A 17872-nucleotide genomic window follows, 5' to 3' on the forward strand; every position below is an offset into this window, starting at 1 on the left:
GGACTTTTACTTGTAACAGAGTACTTCTGCATTGCAGTATTGATACTTTTACTTAAGTAAAACTTTTGAGTACTTTTTCCACCACTGGTTATCATTTAGTCACCACGGCTCTTGTTAATACTTTTCATTGGTTCAATATTGATAAAACCCACAGAAACACATAACCACTAAAATAGCAGATCTACAAGCTCAGAACGTGTCACATCGTATTGCGAGCTTGTAGATCCGCTATTTTTTTCTACTTTTGTCTGACACTGTAGTATGACAAAGTAGGGTAAAATACCCTACGAGGTTTCTGCTCGACAGCGACGATACAATCATTTCAAAGGCGTGTGCTCCGTGAGCTTTTCCCCGCTCTTTTGGGAATTGTGATAAAAACAAACATTGCCATATTGCACGTCAGAATGTACACCATCAGCAGGGCTCAGGGAATAAAAGGGTGGACAGGTCATCAAAACAGTTACCAGGAAGCAGTCTTGTGTATAACTAAGAGCCAGTGCTTCTGTTCTGATTTCTTTGACTCCAAACACAAACAGTCCTTTTTACAGCACAACCTCAGAGCTGCAGGCGGGATTAAAAAAATATACCAGCACACAAAGTTTAATGCATTTGGCGCAATCCCAATTGGCCTCTTAATAGCGTATTGTTGGACTGCAATGGCGCCATAAAGCAGTCTTCAAATATAATAATGCAACTCTGACTTGCCTCAGTGAACAGCTTTCAATGCAGTTTCTAGCTTTGACTTTGGATAGGCAAATTCTCTCGCGCACACACGCGCATGCGCACACACACACGCGCACGCGCACACAAACACACACACACACACACACGCACACGCACACGCACACGCACACGCACACGCACACGCACACGCTCACGCGTCCAGAGAGACATTTTAAAGGTTCATTTCCTTGGAGCGTCCTCTATTTTCAGATTAGTTTAGCCACTAGTCTTTGGGGAGAAATGGTGAGAAAAAAGGAGATTGTGTTCCAATTTAGAGACTCTTACAAAAGTGAAACAATTAGGGCTGTTGTGATTTTAGTCATGTTTGTCATCCCAATAATTGTGATTAATGGTTTCATTGTGTTTTTGGCATTGAACATTGGAACATTGCAGCCCTTCAGGCTTTGTAAACAAGACATGCACTGCAGGGCAGATATGAATAAATAACATATTAACTTAATATTATATAGCCTACAAAGAAATGACTGACAATGACTGCTACCAATAATCAAAATAAATAATTTACTATGTCTAAAGCAGGCCATATACTTAATTTTATACTTTCAAAGATTTTCCAAAATAGCAAAAATAGCCTGTACAATCCCCTAAATGCGTGGCATTATGGTGCGTTGTGATCATGTAGATCTGCTCTTTGGAAAATGTATGCAAAATGTTTCAACAATTTATTTATTAATTTCCCTAAATGCCCCAAATAGGGATGCAGTGGTGGAACATTTTGCACTTAAGTAAAAGTACCAATACCACAATGTAGAAATACTCTGTTACAAGTAAAAGTCTGGTATTCAAAATGTCCTATGTCCTATTCCTATTTCACCAGTTTTCAAATGTATAAAAATGCTTTGAAAATAGCCTAAGTATGCATAGGGATGAAGTGGTTGATATATGTTTTGTAATAATAATCATACAAAGTGTCTAGTAACTAAAGTTGTCAAATAATTGTAGTGCAGTAAAAAGTGCAATATTTGCCTCAGAGATGTAGTGGAGTGGAAGTAAATGTACTGAAAATTGGGGGTAAACAAATCCTCAGAAGTGTACTTAAATACAGTACTTGAGTAAATGTACTTAGTTATTTTACACCACTGGCTAAAAGACATGAACATGAAGTATGACATATCTGTTCATTTCATTAAGACCGTTTTGATACAGACGAATGGAATCGATTCTAACGACTATGTGAGCTGTCAGATCGGCTCTTTTCAGCGAGGGACAACAGCGTATATACGTTAAGCAGAACTCTCTCGCCGTGACCCACCCAGGCAATTTCATCGTTTGTTTTGTCTCTAATTTATAGGCACCTAATTTTCCCGTGATTGATAATAGAGAAGTGAGGCATCAAACAAAAGCTCACGTACAGTATGACCCCAGTCCACCTCAACGGCAGTCGTGAAAACTGCAATGAATAAATGTCTGAACAGTTTGGAATTGAGAGATCGTTAAGCTAGATTTATGGATACGCAGAGGGTCGTACATCATGGAGACGAGACCTCACCTGGATCACTCTCTTGGAGCATAATTCAAAATACAGTGATTGGATTAATTTAGCCTGACGCATGAATTATGCAATACCTCCACACAGGAGACTATACATATTGATCATTAGCCAAATTGTGAGGATTTGACAGCATACTGTGGTTCTCCGCAGATGCACTCTGGAGCTACTGACAACAGCCTCTTCCCTAGCTGGAAAGATATACTCTACTCTGTGTGTGTGCGTGTGCGTGCGTGTGTGTGTATACACACACACACACACACACACACACACACACACACACACACACACACACACACACACACACACACACACACACACACACACACACACACACACACACACACACACACACACACACACACAAACACAAACACACACACACACACACACACACATACATGTCTCACTCTCATTCATTTGTGAACAGTTGGAGCCACAGATACGCACATCAAAGTCTAATCTGAATTTAACATATACAGTAGTTAGAAACAATCTATATTCTATTTCATCCAATCTTTTATACAGTACATGCACTATAAAGTACGGCAATCTAAAGAGAGGATCTTGCTAAACTGTGTTCAAATTTATTGCGTTTTGTTTAGCGAGTGCAGTCCAGGTTTATAGTTATTCATCCTGTTGAGTATTAATTAGCTACCGACAGAGGGACGGCTCCTCAGGTGATAGCCTCCTACTTAAATTAGAGCTTGGTTGAAGAGCATTCTCTTATCAGGCTTGTCAAAGGTGGAATAAACTCTCCGACACCACAAGGGTAATGGCCTTTTTTTCATTATCTTACGCTAATTATGTGAGACAATAGACATTGTACAGTATATGAGGTGGGTTCCCTGCAGTACATACTGTAATTATGGGTTTTGCGTGCTTGACTTATATTGTTTGTTATGTTGTATAAAAATATTGTTTGTTATGTTTGTATTTAAAGTGATGTTTTTTTATGTTTGAGAACTGTTAGAAGAATAGCCCAGTTGTGCTAAAACAGATCATAATACAAATAAAATAAAAATAGAAAAGTGTGCTCTTCGGAACACACGTCTCCGCCAGGCCAGGTTTCCTTCCCAGGGCCCGCACACTTTTTAAGTCATAGCTCCTTGGAATGGGGTCTGAGAAATCAAACTTATATGTCTTGATTACATGAGAGATAATGTGTACCGATTTGTGTGAGTTTTATTGTAGTATGGCATTAAAAATGCCATACTACACTATGTCGTACAATGTAAAAAACATTTAAAAAAAATGCCATACTACACTATGTCGTCGTACAGTATGTCGTTTTAGGCAAAAAGAGCCTCTCCCACAAATTTTGAAAGCCAATCATACCCAATTGGAATAGAATCTGAAAAATGTAACATTTACGTCTTGCTCACATACATGACCACAGAGATAATGTGTACCAATTTCTGTGAGTTTTGGTCAAAACCATTGTTGGCCTATATGGGAAGTTGCGTCACGAGCCTAGGAATCCAGGGACAAACGATTTTGAGAGTACGACCTACGGTTCAAGAGTTAAAGGCAAAAATGTGAAGGGCCCTGTTATAGCGCCACCATGAGGCCGATTTAAAACATTTGGGGTAGAGATTATTCCTTGGCCTCCTGGGAGTGTGTGTGCAAAGTTTCACACTGATCGGTCAAACGGTAACAGAGATTAGCTGCTCACAGACTGACTCACACACGGATGGACGGACAGGGGCAAAAAAGTCTTCGGCCTTTGGCCGTCCAGCCTGGCGGAGACAATGAATGAACATTAGTAAGAACCAATTATATGAATATACTGTAGGTTGAAAATGGTTGAAGTGGTCCATTACATTTGCGTAGTTTCAAATCTAGGTGAAGCTGATGGCTCAAAATGTATCTAGTTTAACCCATTAAGACAGAGAACGCATCTGTGTCATTTTAGATTTCTTTGGCTATTCAAAAATAGCAGATCTACAAGCTCATAGCGCGGCACTCGGTGCCGCGCTATGAGCTTATAGATCTGCTATTTTTGTTAAATCGTGAAAAAAAAAAGTATATATATATTTTTTAAACTGTTAGGATTTAGAAAACAATTTTTTGAATCAACCGCAGGTCTTAATGGGTTAATGTGTAGAAGCAAAAATAAAGGTCTGGCTTGTGCTGATGCAGACTGAGGTACTCTCTTCAGGTGAAAAAAAATAGTTATTTATTTAGTTATCTGATATATATGTGTTTGCTCATATCTTTTTCTTCTTCTTCTTTTTTACTCCAGAAATAGAAAAGTATGAGTCCAACGAATCAAGAAAAGATGATGACGACACGAAGAAATATCTAGATATCATCAGTAATAAAAATATCAAGCTCTCCGAAAGAGTTCTTATTCCAGTCCAACAGTATCCAAAGGTAAGAAACACTCCAACCCAAGACTTAAAGTCCTTTGCTTTCTCTTTCTACTTTATGTTGATTGGAACAATGGAAGACATACAAGTTTCCTCTTACTCTGAATCAGACACTTACAGTGTATTTGTGCTGTTTTAGTGAGGTTTATGTAGCAGCTCCTCTCAGCAGTAGGAATTTGCTAGGGCTGGGCAATTAACAAGAAATAAATCAAAACCGACATTTCGAACCAATAACTTGATCTTGCTTTTTTTTGGGAGAATTTTTTATATATCACAAACTTTGTTTTTAAACCGAATAAAGTGATTAGTCTGATTAACCACTTAATACTTTGTTGTACAATGGTGGTGTAAAATTATGAAAATAGCAGATCTACAACCTATGTCTGCTATTTTCTAAAATTAGATTGATCAGCAAAAACATTCAGTTTTGGAGGAAATATGAATCAAGACCTGCATTTTGAGGTTAAATGTGAAAGCTAAGCAGTGGAAATTGCCATCCCCTGGAAGCCCAAATGACGGCCCTGCTTTATACACAGAACAGTGGCAACATGATGGGGCAACATTCCCGCCATGGGCAGGCAGTGGAAAAGTGTCTGTTGACTAATACAGATTCAACTAACAATGCATGGCGGCATCTCATTTTATTGTACTGTCGCTGTGTCTTATCTTTCTCTGTTTTACAAGCTCTTTTTTGTTAAACAGCAAAAAGGAAAATAAATGAATATTTTCCAGCAATTTCAGCCAAAAGCGGTGTCTTCCAAAATAACAAGTAATAACATCTTCAGAGTACTGCTACTACAAATGTAAAATACGTGGATCCCATGTCTGCAAGGAGAAGTTTTCCTATCGACTCCAGCCAGGTTGTGAAATTAACTGGCAACGATGTTTCTCCCCTGTATGTGTTTCTATGGAAACACCCATTTTAGTCTTGGAGTCTTCAGTGGGATGGAATTAGTTCTGGAATATTCTCAAATAATCTTTCAGAATCTAATTCTCAAGCCTCTTTGTTATGTAGGTAGAAATATCTTTGGATGAAAAGTAACAACGTTTTAAATCCTATAGTTAGTGAAAATAAGGTACAGTTTGGTAATAGGCCATCTTGAAAATGCTCTGTAAAAATCTGTGTTTTGATTAATGATGACTTTCATTTTCAAAGATGATCATCTCTCTATATAATCACAGAAACCTCTGTGGACAGGATCTGTCTGTTCAGAATCTGTCTGTCCTAGCCGGTTCTCCTCAATGGCTGGAGCAATTGATCTGAATTTGCACACGGCCATTTACCATTAGCATATGCACCAAATAAACACAGACGTTTTTAACTTTTCCAAAATGTAAGCTGTTTATTCACGCTTTTATGTCAACACCGGAGAATCGGAGTTTGGACTATGGGAGCCGTCGCCATGGTTATAGTGCCCCAAGCTATGGCATGAATGATCAAACTGCAAACTGGCCACTATTACACAGAGAACGCTGCAAAGGACTTTCATTTACGGCCCGTGTCCACACACACTGCGTTTCATTAGAGCGACGGTGCTCTGGCTATCATCTTCATGCCACAAGCACGCAGATTCACATGCGCAATGTTCTAATCCAGCTGCGACAGGTCTGGCCGTGTGTGGGTGTGGGTGTGGGTGTGTGTGTGTGTGTGTGTGTGTGTGTGTGTGTGTGTGTGTGTGTGTGTGTGTTCGCAACGGGTCGCGCACGTGCGCGAGCGCTCGTGTGTGTGTGTGTGTGTGTGTGTTGGAACTGTTTATGAGCGGCTGTGTGTGTGTTCGCTGTGGGTCCAGGCCGTGGCGACAGGACGCGCGTGCGGGTCCGGCCGTGCGTCTGTGTCTGTGTGTGTGTGAGTGTGTGTGTGTGTGCGTGAGCGTGATATCCCCGGACGGGTAATCGGGTATGGTCTAGTGTTCATATCTTACCACACAACAAGCTAACTACCAGACCAGATTTTCTTGTACTGTAGTATCTCAGGGTATAATCTTTGATGTCATCATGATCCATCTTCATAGTTTCAAATACCATCCAAGCTGTCCCCTGTGGAGTGCAGCCTGATTTGCAACAGTTTGTTTACTGTAATACTCGCGATCTGGCCCACCACTGTGAATAGTAGACATTTCATACAGTATCAAAAGAAAGCTTTCTGAAACCCACTGTCCTGTCCTAATGTTACTTTCTGTTTGGAAAACTAATTGAGTGCTGTGAGACACAAATTCTACAATGAGAATAATAGAAGATTTAGAAACCATATTTTGCTTATGGGATTGTCTTGATCATAGATTTTGTTTGAAAATCTTCTGGTGTTTTTGTAATGCAAATTGTGAGCGCTTTGAATGGCATTTCAAGCGCTCTGAGCACTTTTGGATGTGGGATCTATTTCAGTGGTTCCAAAGCTTTTATCCTTGGAGCCCCCGTCATTACATCTGACAAAAAATGAGACACACACACGCACGCTCGCGCGCGCGTGCGTGCGTTTCCCTCAGTGTTTGGTATGGTGTTGCCATTATCAGTCATGCTTCAAAACACTATGAACAAACATATGAATGAAAAAACTATGCTTTACAAATAGGTGTAGATCATTCACAAGCTATTAATAAACTATACTGATGTCTGATGACTTGTTAAGTATTTGCTAATAATCGTGTAACAACTTTACGTACAAGTAAACCCCCTCAGTTGCCAACTCCTACTCTACTATTCTCACTAACATCATCGGTACTGGAAAAGACATCACCAGTTAACAACACTAGTAGTCAGCCACCTACTATATCCACCCAGATCCCTGCACCGACGGCTGGCCTCGTCTGGCCTGCCATCAGAGGACCTAAACACAAATGAATACATGCTGAAGAAGTGAGTAGGCCTAATAAATCCTTATTTAAAGATTAATAAACATATTTTGTTAAGATCATGTCTGTAGTTTATAAGCCGAGTTTATTTTTATTTGTATAGTGCATGGGACAACATCTGACTTGAGCCACGAGAAGCACCGGCGGGCGAGCGAGCCGCCGTGCCGAACATTGCGACGTCCGCTTCAGCTGACTCAGCGGCGTTGGCCGTACCGTTGCGTACCGACAGCGAATCGCAAATCATCATGTCCCCCGTCAGCATGAGACATCACATGTACCCCCCCCCCCCCCCCCGAAACGTCACTGGTGTGACAATGTGTTGGTAGAATCAATGTAGCCTGGTAAACCCTCCCTCCGGAAATCTCATTTCCATTTGATTCCAGGAGTGAGTCTGGCATGAAGGCTTGTATGGGCGTATCTAGCGCATTACCAAAAAAACGAGCCTATCAGCGTCGTCGCTCATCGTTCTGTGATTGACAGCGACAGTTGGCCAATCAATCAGGTGGCGAGTTCGAGTGAGCCCGAATGAAGCCGATCGAGTGCAGCCTGAGTGCAGCCGACAAAAGACGAACGGCAGCCATTGTTGTTTGTGCGAGTGCCTTCACTTCTTATTCTCGGCTTTAAAACGCTCTCAAACTTATTTTTTGAGGCACGGAATTTACTTTTAAGATATATTTTGGATAGAATTGAGTTGTTTAACTTCATATATGTGGTCAATTAATCATTCATGACTGAGCCTATTTAAAAATAAAAATTCAGAGAACCGGCAGGGGCGGGCAGTGATACGCATGTATCCCAATAAGGCAACCTATTTTGGGCATGGCCATCTCAAAAGTCCCGTTGCGTCATTGGCTCTGGAGGTGGTAAAATGCACTGCAATTGGCTGAAGGGGAACAACGATCATTGGCTGAAGGGGTTGTCAGTCAACGGTATTACTCCCGCCCAGCTCTGGCCGACATCCACATTGCCACAATGGGCGTTCATGCCAGACTCGCTCCTGGAATCAAATGGAAATGTGATTTCCGGAGGGAGGGTTTACCAGGCTAGAATCAATGCGCTTCAGAATAAAAAGCAAAAAATAAGCAAAGATCATACATGTCAAAAACATATAAGATATGACCATATAGAATAGAAGGTACTGTATATAGGAGCATATAAAATAAGATAATACTAAAAGGATGTGCTCAGTACAGCGCAAAACCTCCATGTTTCTGTCTGTCTGAGGCTTGTGATTCTGGGCTGTGTGCTTATAAGAAAAGTCACAGGGCAATGCAGAGAAGGACAAAGGATGCTGATTGTTAATGCCTTGTATCAATTATGCTTGCAAAGGGGCAGACTGGGAATAATTAGCCCGGGAATTTAAATGGCTGCAGTACTCATATCCATGTCCAAATTGACTTGATCAAAAATGATTTAGTAGTCACAAAGAATGTCCAAGTGACAGTCACATATTATCAACTTCATTTTAACATGTGTTGTCCAGCAGAACATATCACATGGTAAATGAATAAAATGTAGGATGTAACTAAAGTGCACGATGCAAGGATTACCTAAACCATAAAGTGGTGCAATAGGTTAATTCACAATATGCTGTGCATATAAAACGGGGACTACTAGAGTGACAGACTTCGTTAAGTCACCAATTCTGGTGTAACTGGCAATCAACACAAAATTAGACAAATTAAACTTATACTCGTAGGTTGTGTGATGTGAAATGTAACATGTCTGGTTGTGGCTGCACCACACCCATGTTGCAAGTTTCACACACAAACCTGGCACCATGCATACCCCAAATTGGCATGAACATATTTGTAACAACACTGGTCTCTATCTTCATACCACCTCTGTTCTCTCTGACTTACTGTATGACAGCTTGCACTGAAGTGAATGAATTACACATTGTCACATTTATATAAATGTATGATGGATTTAATCAAATGCAGGCTTGCAGCGAAATGTCTTTTTTTATCCGTACAGTCTCACAGTTAAATTAACAGGATTTCACTGTGTTCCTCTGCTTGGAGCATTAGTAATTGTAATGTTCAACAATAACGGTAAAACTACTTCACAAGAACAATGTTCATTTAAGTAAGAGATTTGCTGGAAAATATATTTTTACATGCATATATTATCAACTGAGATGCGCCTGATTGGCTAGTTGCACTCCGTAGACTTGGACACATATCCCATGGCCTGGAGGTACTGTATGGTGGGTCTGAGATTATGAATTCACCAAAATAACAACAATGTCGTGTCAATGACCCAAGTGAAAAATATTGGGGGATTGAGTTCCTTGGCCTACTGTCTGTTAGCGTGCACAAGAAATATGATGCTGATTGGTGTATCCGCACACACACACACACACACACACACACACACACACACACACACACACACACACACACACACACACACACACACACACACACACACACACACACACACACACACACACACACACACACACACACACACACACACACACACACACACACCCGCCCCTGGTGGAGAGAACACTATTTTAAAGTGTTATCCGGACAAAATATGCAGAGAACATTTTGTGATAATGCTGATAGGAAAGATTGCATTAATCAGGGATGTAAAGTCACAGGAGCTAAATCAATGAAGTCAAGAGTCAAAATGAGACCAATGAGCCCACTAATTAAAGAAAGGATGAAGACAATACTGCTAATAGTTGTTGGCAAAACTGACATTTATATTGCCTCGAAATCCTGACTGTGTTTAATTAACATAACACAAGTTACACAAAGTATGCAAAGAAGGGCATTTACTGTGACCTACAGTAGTTGTGCATTGTCAGCACCCACGCTACTAGTGTCACCATACTGCTACAATGTCACTGTCTTAAATCTTAATGACAAGATGCAACCAATTACAAGTGTTATAATTAGTTACATGTATCGGCCCTTTGATCGTGTGCCCTCCCAGAGAAATGCACGAGAAGCACTTTGAAAGATGTACAGACCTTATTAAGTTTAAATTCTTTGTGACAGAATTCATGTCTCTGGCCAACACCAGAGACATGGATTATGATGGAACGTGGCACTTGCTGTGAAGATGTAATTTTTTAATAACACGATAACTGACAACACCCAATACGTTTAACCAGCCTTTTTCATATATAAACGTACAGCCAGCATTATAATTATGCTATTTTGAAAATGATATAGTATTTTTTAATGTTTTAAAAGCTATGGTATCAACTGGTGTTGGTGGAATGCAAACTCCACTTTCCCTACCCCCCCGCTGGACTGTATAAATCCGGCTGTTGCGCATCAGAACTCTATTGTTAGGTCTTTGCTGCTGAGCTGTCAAGAGACCGCCGTCTCAAAATAGGATTCAGTTTGGTTCCCCATACTGTTGCTGCGACAGCTTGGTGAAAATCCCAAATTATTTTACCAGTGGCCACATGCTTCCACTCGGTGGATTATTTGATCAGTGTCAAACACGCTACATCACTCAGAGCTCAATTTAACCACATGAACCCAACGTGTCCCCTTCTCTAAGGTGAACGTTCAGGGGGGAAATAGTAGATCTACAAGGTTCACAGCGTGTCACAACTCAACGCATTGTGAGCATGTACGTCGGCGATCTTCGGCGAAGATATTTGGTGCAGAGGGGAAAGAGGAGGGTGCCTAGTATAGAGCCCTGCATGGGGGACTCCGGTCAACGAAGTATATAGGGTTTAACATGGTTAAAGAATTAGTCCCCTATGCAACGCTAATTTACCTAGGGTGCCTGGACCGCCACATCGCGGCCCGGGCCCGTTTTCTTATCGAACATGTTCAAACCATTTCCACAGCATCTGGAGTGTTACATGCAGTGGTGGAAAGTAACTAAGTACATGTACTCAAGTACTTTACTTAAGTACAGTGTTGAGGTATTTGTACTTTACTCGAGTATTTCCAATATCCAGTACTTTTACTTCTACTCCACTACATCTCAGAGGCAAATATTGTACTTTTACTCCACTACAATTATTTGAAAACTTTAGTTACTAGTTACTTTGCAGATATAAATGATTACATTATTAAACATACATTAACCACTTTAGCCCTATTTTATACCTAGGCTATTTGAAAATAGCCGATCTACAAGCGCACAACGTGTCGCATCGCAACACATTGTGAGCTTGTAGATCTGCTATTTTCAAACATTTCAGTACTTTTAATTTTGGTACTTTAAGTACATTTTGATACCAATACTTTTGTAGTTTTACTCAAGTAAATTTTGAACACCAGACTTTTACTTGTAACAGAGTACTTCTACATTGCAGTATTGATACTTCTACTTAAGTAAAACATTTGAGTACTTTTTCCACCACTGGTTACATGCATATAAATGAACCCATTATCTTAATCCAATTTGCTCAGGTGCCCGAACGTAGGCGTAAGTGCTCGTAGCTGATGCTAAAAGTGCCCATTTTGTTCTTCAAAACACAAACAAACGGAAACTGATTATGATGCCATAGTAAAGTCAGCCAATCCACAGGATGACACTAAATGCATGGCAACCTTTGGCCGTAGTTGGGTTTAAATGTAGCCTGCTAAACGTGCCATGTAACAAGAATAGAAAGCAGACATGATTCATCCATTATTACCCCCTTTTATCTCTCTCTCCTCTAATGCTTGTCCTTTCATTTTAACGCTCGCCAAGAATGGAAGACTCTCCTTAACGGCACACCGTAAGCTATAATCTCTGAAAAGCTTATGATTAAAGCTTATTATAATTATTTCCAAGAGGCACAGTCCAATCAAAAACCAGGTTAATCTGTGTCATACATAAATGGGAGAGAGCAGGTGCAGCCGTGTCTGTTCTGTGCTTTCATGTAAACCATTAATGTATTCACAAGGCATGTTTGAGATATTGTTCAAATTGTTTGTGAGATAATTATTTACTCAGCCTAGAGCCCCATTAAGATGATGATGAGCGTATTTATTTTCAACATTGCTGGATGAAGTTTGTTTTTCCTCTGCTGTTTACAGACACTGACTGATTACTGATTAGCATCTTATAACCTGAAGGCATTAAGTGGATTTTCAAGTACTTGATACTGTCGGCCTAGCTGTGCGGAGTCCAGCAGTGTGAATTGAGACTGGGTGCATGAGAATTCCTTTAATTTATTCAAGACAACCATTCATCTATCTTCAATTGCTTATCTGGAGTTAGGGCACGGGGGGGCAACTAGTTCTAGCAGAGAGCTCCCAGACTCCAAGCAAAATTAACCACTTCATACTGGGGGATCCCGAGGCGTTCCAAGGCCAGTGTGGAGATATAATCCCCCCCATCTGGTCCTTGGTCTGCCAGGGGGTCTCCTCTCAGTGGGATGTGCACCAAGAACCTCCCAAGGGAGACGCTCGGGAGGCATAGTACTAGATGACCAAACCACCCTAGCTAGCCTCCTTTCCAATTGAGTCTCGTATGACTGAACTTCTCACCTTATGTCTAAGGGAGAGGCCAGTTATCCACAGTTTTATTCTTTCGGTCATAACCCACAGTTCATGACCATTAGGGGAGAGTAGGAATGAAGATTGCTAAGTATACCGAGAGCTTTGCCTTCTGGCTCAGCTCTGTTTTCATCACAACAGTGCGGTACCGCTTGCTGCTCAGATTCTCCGTATTCAAGGTATTAAAGACATACCTCACTAATTAAGATATATTTATATTTGGTTAAAAACAGCAGGCAGTACATAGTTATTCTAAATGGATACTGACATACATTTATGTTAAACAAGACAAAGAGTCTAATAAGGGTGTTGCTTCCCTGCAAAATTGAAAAGGCTTTCAGACACTTGGCTAAATTAATTAACAGTTATCTGGCTATCTGGCTTGAATCCCACTACATATAATAGCCTCCCTCTTAAAATGTAAATGTAAAGTCTTACTTTAGGGGGAGAATCGCTCTCTTCCATCCTTTTACATTGGGCTGCAGTGATGTGTATTGTTGATCTTAAACAATGCCTGCACTTCACCAATGATGTGCTAACGGGAGCTTTGTGTGCTAATGTTGATAAAGTGGACTTGTTGGCCTTATTGTTTCACTTTATGCACGTAGTGTAAGCCAGTGGTTCTCAAACTTTTTCATGTCAAGGACCCCCAAAATGATATGTATTTGGCCGCGGACCCCCATCTCAAATATCTTGTTCCAGGGACCCCCTGAAGCAAAGATTTGAGTTACGAATGTTCGCTTAAAAGTATATATATTCAAAGGTTTGCACAAATTTGCAAGATTTTTTTTTTTTTTCTAATAATTTTTATCCCACGATTTTGTAACCCACATTTTTTCACCCAGTGCCAATTGCCTATGTAATCCTGGGCACTACCTACCCTCTGCCAGCCTAGGGAGAGCCCAAGCTGAAGCTCATGCCTCCTTCAATGCATGAGGAGCAAGCAGGCCGCTTCTTATCACCCGACAGGGGGGAGTTTCCCTGGTTGGACATAGCGCGTGGAAGGAACACGTTATTCCAACCAGTTCCCTTCCCCTCCATCAGGCGCCCCGGCTGACCAGGGGGAGGCAGTATAGTGACCAGGATTACTACATGTTTTTGTGAGGGTATTAACTACCCTAGGAGACACGGGGAGAACATGCAAACTCCACACAGAGTAGGCCCTTTCAAACAAATTTGCAAGATTTAAAAAAATATAACAGATCTACAAGCTCATAGCGCGGCACTCGGTGCCGCGCTATGAGTTTGTATATCTGCTATTTTTGAATAGCCAAAGTATAAAAGGTTAAAATTATTGTGACGCTATATTAACACATTCTGCTGGGGACCCCCTGGAACCACCCCAAGGAACCCCGGGGGTCCCCGGACCCCACTTTGAGAACCAAAGGTGTAAGCTGAGTTTGGTGTCACGTGAGTTGAGCTGTGTGGTTCACTGTATGGACACACAGCCGCGGGAACTAAAGTGCTTAGGGTGCGACCGCACCCCCACTTTACCCAACCCCCAGAAGGTAGAGAATGAATGAATATTGATGCAAAAATAAATCTGTTACGTTATTCATATAAATAATAACGGGACTGGGGTAGGGGAATAAAAAAAAACAGGCCTATTTATTATGTATATATTATTATGTTCTGAGGGGCTGCTGTGCGCCAATAGTCACTTAATTCTAAATAGATTTCTGTCAAACATTCTCTGTAATCTGCTATGACTGATTGTTCATTTCTTGTGCCAAATATGTTTATCAGTCAATCAAAGGGGTCTTGCTTTTCGTTGCATACACCAGAGTGAGAAGGGGGGGGCTATTGAATGGTTAATAGGAAAAACAAAGCCTATGCATCTTAAAATGTTGACTGCGTGTGTTACAGTATGTGAGAGCTATTGCTGTCCATGGTGCTGAAGTGCATCTAGCTTTCACTTGCGCTTCACACCCTGCGGGCCCCTAGTCACACCATCTTCCGGCTATGCATGTACATTGCAATGAGAGCTGGTCTACTTTTGTGGGGACAGAGATAGAGACAGACAGCTAGGCCGCTTTCCGCGCCATGCTGTAAAAATATGACCCATTTAAAAGATATTGACCAGGTACTGTACACAGCTCATAAATCCTCTTTTGCCCTTGGGGGCCCATACTATTCAGCTTATCACTCTTCAGTTATTGTGACCTTTGCATAGTGGTACCGCTGTGTTCTCTTCATAGAAAACATTCTATTGTGGCACAGAGAATTGTAGTGTCCCAAAGAAAGGCCTAAGGTGTTTGAGTTAGATAAGAGCTGAATGCTGTAGAAGCTTCAGAATGTGGATAAACATGAAGTACTTGTACAATAGAATCACAGTCAGTCGGTGTTTGTTTGTGTCATAACTTTGTTTTACACAAAGTTGTTTATGATATAGGGCACTACAATAGATACAATATTATTTTCCCCGACTATGTAACAAGATTTCAAAGGCTAAATTGACTAAATTGAGCAACAACAGAAAAAAAGAGCATTGTGCTGAATTTGACATTGACTACCTGTCATTCATCTATTTAAGAATGGTGGTTGCTTGTCAGGGGATAGCCAGAGATGGACAGTGACTTTTGAATTCTTTATTGTCTCTACCTAAAAGGCTGTATCTGCTGTTCGGACTGCAAATATCAGCTGTAATGGTGCTATACAACTTTATTGTGTGTTCAACTTAGTATAGTAGTGGACATCTATATTGATTTTGGCTAATTAAGTTATTTGTCAGCCTCTAGAACAGCATAATGTATACTACATACAGTAGTGTGTTGCCGATTACACTTTTTAATAGATTTCATAGATAGCTTCATAGACTCAGCGTTGTGTAAATTCATGTTTTTTTGTTTATTTGTTTACATGTCGTCTTTGCTGTTGTAATGTGTATGTTCAGACATTTAACCACTTAAACCTTTAATATGGTACTTAGTAAACTTGACCGTTGGCTCTGTATTTGGTCTGCATTTTCTTCCCTACCTGTTCCCTGTTCGCGGAAAATAGCCAATCTACAAGGCAAGCTCATGCTACCACACGTTGTGAGCTTGTAGAACGGCTATTTTCAGTGAATCTTCCCCCCAGAATAGAGATGCAAGGGTTGAAGACGTTAACGTAAAAAAAAAAGTTGAAAAAAAAGGTTCCCATCACACAAACATTTGGCGCCACCCCCCTGTAGTAACTCCGAGGACACCTACAGGGTCCCGGACCACCAGTTGAAGACCACTGCTCTAGGATTAATAGGAAGTAATTATATCTTATTTGTTTACTCAGCCTCTATGTGATTAGTCCATCTGGACCACAGTTCAGTGTTAATGAGATTTTTTCTTCCCTTCAACATTCTGTGCCATTTCATTCTGCTTTATTATTCACAATCAGTAGTGTCCACACTCTTTAACTCATGACAAATAGATTAGCAGTTCATAACCTCACACTAATCCCTTCATTTTGGGATTGCATGCTAGTTAATTATGCCTGCAACCAAACATATTTATAACTATGTCAACATGGAAAAGCCTTTTCAATTCAGCTATCTAATAGTGTAGAGGCATATTTGTCCCAACAATGGAAAGTTGGTACTTAGAAGTAGGCTATGTTACGGTGCCAAGCCTTTTTCGACTGACAGATCAAGGACAGCATTGTCGACTACATAAAAGTATTCAGCAAACCCAGAATGTTAACCCATGAAGACCTGAGGCCCATTCTAAACATGTCTTCTAAATCCTATAACAGTTTTCTGAAAAACGTATGTTGCTACATCAGTGGTGCTCAAACCTTTTCATGTCAAGGACCGCCAAAATTATATGTTTTTGGCCACGGACTCCCATCTGAAAATGTTTTGTTCCAGGGACCCCCAGAAGCAAAGATTTGAGTTAAACATGTTTGCTTTAAACAAATATATCCAAAGATTTGCGTCAATTTAAGATGTTTCCAAAATAGCAGATCTACAAGCTCATAGTGCGGCACAAAGTGATATGAGCTCATATATCTGCTATTTTTGAATAGTATAAGATAATGGTTAAAATGTAAGATAACAAGGATGCTTTCCCGGTTTGAATGGGTTAATGGGTTGACCATACCGTGCATTACACATCTCCAAGCTGCCCACATAGCCTCACACTGTTTTTAATTATTAACTGCACATTATGTACCTTCCCTCTTCTACCCCGGATTTGAACCCGGTTTCCTGCGCAAGTGCTGACATTTTTACCATTGAGCTAATAGAGCCAACCTGCTTACTCAGGGGATACATTGAATCTTGACCATCAGGTCAAAATTCGTGTCAGATCCTGTGTCTAGGTGAGACGTGACCTTTGACACAATCTAATGTCTCAATAGAAGAGCAGGGAGACAAAATACAACCACCCCAATTGTAGAAGTTATATTGTGTTAACATACTCTACCATACAGATTGGACAACATTACATTTTATTCATGAATCCATTAAAAATCGGAAAGCTTCTGTGTAACCACTTTAACCATTCATTTATACTTTGGCCATTCAAAAATGGTATACAAAAATAGCAGATCTACAAGCTCATAGCGCGTCACTTCGTGCCGCGCTATGAGCTTGTAGATCTGCTATTTTTGAAAGGCAGGAGGTGTACACTGGTAGTCCCTTCTCCCCCGGACCCCCTCCCCCCATTCATTCATTCACAATGAACTCACTCAGCTCCTTCATTCCCATTGGCTAACAAGCTTACGCATACGGCCTCAATCTAATGGTTCACTTAGGCGGTCTATTTAAGCAGATCACTGTAAACACTTCATGTTCAGTCTGTTTTCAAACTCCCTCCACCTCCCCAGCCTCCTCATCTACCATTTAAGTAAATGCATGATTCTGTGGATGTTATGATGTTATGTTCAAGGTCATTCAGGTTATATCTGTGTATCTTAAGGGCTTTAAGATAGGCCTACATGTGTCTTTATAGGGCTCAATATTTAAATGTTTCTTTC

The 17872-nt window shown here is 40.7% G+C and overlaps 1 protein-coding gene across 1 annotated transcript in view; it reads left to right on the plus strand.

The window, feature by feature from the left end:
• khdrbs2 (KH domain containing, RNA binding, signal transduction associated 2) overlaps nucleotides 1–17872 on the plus strand; it is a gene marked incomplete at its 3' end in the record, with an annotated part of 93606 nt that overhangs the window by 12723 nt on the left and 63011 nt on the right. The window contains exon 2 of the mRNA XM_084076740.1: nucleotides 4479–4609. Coding sequence (XP_083932866.1) covers nucleotides 4479–4609 — 131 coding nt within the window. The remainder of the gene's footprint in view (nucleotides 1–4478; nucleotides 4610–17872) is intronic.

This window comes from Gymnoscopelus microlampas (genome assembly GCF_963454915.1).
Source record: "Gymnoscopelus microlampas genome assembly, chromosome: 13".
Lineage (NCBI taxonomy): Eukaryota > Metazoa > Chordata > Actinopteri > Myctophiformes > Myctophidae > Gymnoscopelus > Gymnoscopelus microlampas.